At 39.1% G+C, this 4,838-nt stretch overlaps 2 protein-coding genes across 2 annotated transcripts; both read right to left on the bottom strand.

Moving 5' to 3' along the window:
• Positions 1-399: 399 nt before the first annotated feature.
• LOC130590234 (uncharacterized) lies at positions 400-2,321 on the bottom strand. The gene is made up of 2 exons (XM_057392278.1): positions 2,152-2,321; positions 400-837 (listed from the first exon to the last, which is right to left on the bottom strand). The coding sequence occupies exons 1-2, from the start codon at positions 2,245-2,247 to the stop codon at positions 400-402; spliced, it is 534 nt and encodes a 177-aa protein (XP_057248261.1). The 5' UTR covers positions 2,248-2,321.
• On the bottom strand, positions 2,292-3,284 carry LOC130590233 (uncharacterized). The gene is made up of 3 exons (XM_057392277.1): positions 2,992-3,284; positions 2,782-2,905; positions 2,292-2,630 (listed from the first exon to the last, which is right to left on the bottom strand). Exons 1-3 carry the CDS (start codon positions 3,138-3,140, stop codon positions 2,292-2,294), a joined length of 612 nt encoding a protein of 203 aa, XP_057248260.1. The 5' UTR covers positions 3,141-3,284.
• Between the last annotated feature and the right edge of the window lie 1,554 nt (positions 3,285-4,838).

Raw genomic sequence — 4,838 nt, 5'->3', positions numbered from 1 at the left:
AAGTCGGACGCTACTTGGCGTCTGTGTCAGCGGACGCTAACTTAAGAAACCAGTCGCTAATTGCTCGACCTCTTGCATGGTTCGAATTTCTTTTAGCGGACGTTAACTTCATAGGCGGACGCAATTCCTTTTTTTTTTTTAAACAAGCTAATTGTATTTGAATAGTTTTTAACCTGTATCGTTTTCCAACAAAATATATACTCAAGCTGTCCGCTAATGCCACGAATTCTGCACTAATGACCTGTTTGCATTAAATATAAATTCGTAAATACACTAATATAAATCTATACATACATAAACATACGTTAACGGTTTTAACTAAATTATATGTTTTCACGTCCCGAAATGTAAACAAAATAGATAGTGTAAGCTAATGTAGGATCCTAAATCGCACACGCATCACCACCGCCGGTGGGGGGTCTCGAGGCCCGGAGAGGGGAATGAACCACCACACTGGCTCATCATCTGGCTGTATGTCTCCATAGTCGCCCTCATCTGCGCCAGGTACTCATCATACACCCTGCGATCCTCCTCTCTCTCCTTTTGCCTGGCGATGCGTTCCTCTTCTATCACCTTCTGCATCCGCTCACGTTCTCTTTGCATCTCGGCTCTCTCTTCCTCGAACTTCGCAGACAACTGAGAAAACATGGAAGGATTGCAACTGGAGGACGAACTACCTCCTCCCCTCGAAGACCTCTCAAAATAGAGGTCTGCACTCGTCCCCAAACCAGGAACCCACCCTTTCTTTCTGCCACCAACAGTCTCAAAGAAAATCTGGTTCGGGGCCTTGGTTTCACCTCTTTCTTCACATTGAGCAAGAGTTTTGTCATAACTTTCCTGCAAGAATGGATTAAGCAAGTTTAAGACACTTAGCCAATGAAAATGAGAAAAACTAAGCCATTTCGAGCCCTTTTTTGGGTTTCATGTTCCTATAATCCTACTCTATGCCTATTTCAAGTTCTAATGCTCATGCAAGTCCTAGAATACTCATTTAAACTTTCTACTACTTGGTTGTATGATTCTAAGCAAGTTTAAACACTTAGCCAATGAAAATGATAGAAACTAAGCCATTTCGAGCCTTTTTTGGGTTTCATGTTCCTATAATCCTACCTCTATGCCTATTTCAAGTTCTAATGCTCATGCAAGTCCTAGAATACTCATTTAAACTTTCTACTACTTGGTTGTATGATTCTAAGCAAGTTTAAGACACTTAGCCAATGAAAATGAGAAAAACTAAGCCATTTCGAGCCTTTTTTGGGTTTCATGTTCCTATAATCCTACCTCTATGCCTATTTCAAGTTCTAATGGCTCATGCAAGTCCTAAATACTCATTTAAACTTTCTACTACTTGGTTGTATGATTCTAAGCAAGTTTAAGACACTTACCAATGAAAATGAAAAACTAAGCCATTTCGAGCCTTTTTTGGGTTTCATGTTCCTATAATCCTACCTCTATGCCTTTTCAAGTTCTAATCTCATGCAAGTCCTAAATACTCATTTAAACTTTCTACTACTTGGTTGTATGATTCTAAGCAAGTTTAATAACACTTAGCCAATAAAATGATAGAAAACTAAGCCATTTCGAGCCCTTTTTTGGGTTTCATGTTCCTATAATCCTACCTCTATGCCTATTCAAGTTCTAATGTCATGCAAGTCCTAAATACTCATTTAAACTTTCTACTACTTGTAGTTCTAAGCAAGTTTAAGCACTTAGCCAATGAAATGAAAAAACTAAGCCATTTCGAGCCTTTTTGGTTTCATGTTCCTATAATCCTACTCTATGCCTATTTCAAGTTCTAATGGCTCATGCAAGTCCTAAATACTCATTTAAACTTTCTACTACTTGGTTGTATGATTCTAAGCAAGTTTAAGACACTTAGCCAATGAAAATGAGAAAACTAAGCCATTTCGAGCCTTTTTTGGGTTTCATGTTCCTATAATCCTACTCTATGCCTTTCCAAGTTCTAATGGCTCATGCAAGTCCTAAATACTCATTTAAACTTTCTACTACTTGGTTGTATGATTCTAAGCAAGTTTAAACACTTAGCCAATAAAATGAGAAAAACTAAGCATTTCGAGCCCTTTTTTGGGTTTCATGTTCCTTAATATTCTACTACTTAGTTGTATGATTCTAACAAGTTTAGACACTTACCTTGATTTTTTGGACTTTGTCGTTGATCGGCACCTTCTTTCCAGACTCATCCCTCATGTGTGTGTCCATGAACAAGTCCACAGCGGAAGGCAGCATCCCTCCATGCTGTGCGGCCTACACGTTCAAAGACATTAATTAAATCAAGTTTTTGTATTAAATGTATTCAAACAAGTTACACTTACCAATCTCTTGGCGCGCTCTGCTGAGGAAATAGAGCCCTGGACATGAGAAGGAGGTATGCTGCTAGTCAAGTCACCTCCTCGCCGGTTCTTGCTAGCCTTCTGAGATCGTGCTTTGAACTCCTTGTCTTGAGCATTCTTCATCATCTGCTCGTGAATGCTCAGAGACAACCATGTCGGACAAACACCACCCTTCTTCTTTACTATCGAGTGGTGATTATCTTTCAATCTTTTGGCCATTTTCCTGTCATATGTAGACCTCACTTGGGATTGAAGCTCCTCCCTCCATTTATATGAGCCCTACATGCATGATGCATATAAGAAACCAATCACAAAGGGTTAGTTTACATATTATAAACTTAAGTATAAAGGGTTAGTTTACATATATAAGAAAACTAACACAACGAGTTAATATTTTTACATATTATAAACTTAACAAATATGATTTCACCTTGAAAATAGAGAACCAAAGGTTTTTTGTATCGTCATCAACCTGCGAATAGTTCCTCCATGGATGATGGAAATGTTGCTTGAAGCATTTAGTCATGTTGCGAATGACTCCATTGTCTTCAAACCTGATAAAAAGCAATTAAAACCAAGTGAATAACACCAATAAAATCTATTAAAAGTAATAAAGTATTACGCTCATAATATAACTTACCAAAGTCCATTGGGATCCAACTCCTTTTTCTTGTCACCTACCCCAGCCTCATGATTATCCTCGTCCCTCTCCAACTCGCCATCACGCTCAGGCTGAGGCTCACTACCCCCATCACGAGGACCACCTCCGGATCCGGTACCTGATGACATCTGCAAAAGCTTGAAAGTAATAACATATTATAATCAATAAACTATGAAATTAATCATAAACAAATTATAAAACCGTAGTACAAAATATTGAAAATCACATAATTAATCAATTTGGAAAAAGCTTCAAATTAAAAACATATTAAATGACTAAACACATATAATAGAAAATAAATAATATGTCTTACACATAGAGGTCTGCACTAGCGATAAAATGACAAACATATTGTCTTACAACAAAAGCAAACTACATAAGGTAACAAAATACACTAAACGTCATCAAACAAATCATCCTCGTCATCATCATCATCGTCAGTCAAATCACCAGTCTCGTCGCTGCTTTCATATTCACTTGGTTCTCCTTGTTCATTCGGCGCCTCAAATTCCATGATCTCATCATTATTGTTGTCGTCACCAGCATCATAATCTGGTATCTCATCGGAGCACAAAGAACTGCAGCGGTATCAACTCTTTCCTCCTGGAGAACATCCAAATCAACCGGGGCATCAACTTCGGACCTTGCCTTCGTTTTAAACACAGCCCACCATTGCACTTTATCCCTCCTAAGACTGGGATACGGCGCGTAGTATACTTGGCTAACTTGGTACGACAATACAAACGGATCATATTTTGGGTATTTTTGGTGTGATTGACTTCCACAAGTTTGTATGTTCATGAATGTTCATACCCTTGTCCGAGTCCATCCAATTGCACTTGAACAAAATTGTCTTATAAACACCAAATTACCATGGTACACCAGTTCAATAACCTCCTCCAAAATGCCAAAGTAATCAGCTCTATCAGCAGCTTGTACACATACACCATAGTTCATAGTTGACTTATTCTTGCCATATTCCTGTGTATGAAAGTTATATCCATTCACAAAAAACTGATTCCACATTCTCACTTGTCTGGAAGGACCCATAGCAAGAGCTCGAGTGACATCGTCACTTGTCATGGCACCAAGGACCTGATTTTAGGGACTAAGTTAGTTCATGAAGGAATCTCAATGGTTATAACAAATAATGTACGAAACTCACATTTGTCTTGAACCAACTAGGGAACTCGGCTTCGCATTTGCTCCACACATCATCCTTAGCAATGTTCGGTCTTGAATTGACAATATAATCCTCGAATCGCCTTGAGTAAGTAATGTTACACACGTTAGGCAAAGGACAAGTAGAATGTAACACAATGGGTCTACAACTTCTCACCAAATTACCTTTCATAATCACTTAAGATGCCACTGTTTGCAAGTACGTAAAGATGTGCTCGATCGTACTCCTTGTCTTGCAACCATCGCAAACGTCCATCTGTTCCCGGTCGACCGCAGTCTTCCCTGAACAACTCGGGGACACCAAGACCATGTGTGCTAGAACATCAGGATTGACATTTCTGCCTAAGTCCCTTGATTTTGTGTGAACCCCGGGCTGAAAGTAGTTGGAGCAGAAGTTCGCTGTCTCCTCAGTTAAAGTAGGCATTGCATATTGAACCTTCAACACGTGCTTTGTTTCCCACTTTACGTTTTAAGTGGTTAAGCAACCTGTCAGTAAGGTGAGGATTAGCACTTTATGTATGAATTCAGTATTATATGACACTTAAAACAAATTCCAGTTACCTTTCGAAAGGGTACATCCACCTATACTGGACGAGGGCCACCAACTTTTGCTTCATAAGGCAAGTGAACCGGCAAGTGCTCCA

Source organism: Beta vulgaris, chromosome 9 (assembly GCF_026745355.1).
Source record: "Beta vulgaris subsp. vulgaris cultivar EL10 chromosome 9, EL10.2, whole genome shotgun sequence".
Lineage (NCBI taxonomy): Eukaryota > Viridiplantae > Streptophyta > Magnoliopsida > Caryophyllales > Amaranthaceae > Beta > Beta vulgaris.
Note: the sequence above shows the minus strand (reverse complement) of the source record. Positions and strands in the feature narration are given on the sequence as shown.

Bases quoted from the DNA above. Each gene is read 5' to 3' on its own strand.
- LOC130590234 (XM_057392278.1), bottom strand. From the start codon at position 2,247: ATGCTGCCTTCCGCTGTGGACTTGTTCATGGACACACACATGAGGGAT. The intron at 838-2,151 runs GTAAGTGTCTAA...CCATTCTTGCAG, and splicing joins ACAAAGTCCAAAAAATCAAG to GAAAGTTATGACAAAACTCT.
- LOC130590233 (XM_057392277.1), bottom strand. From the start codon at position 3,140: ATGTCATCAGGTACCGGATCCGGAGGTGGTCCTCGTGATGGGGGTAGT. The intron at 2,906-2,991 runs GTAAGTTATATT...GCTTTTTATCAG, and splicing joins TTGGATCCCAATGGACTTTG to GTTTGAAGACAATGGAGTCA. The intron at 2,631-2,781 runs GTGAAATCATAT...TCATGCATGTAG, and splicing joins TTTGGTTCTCTATTTTCAAG to GGCTCATATAAATGGAGGGA.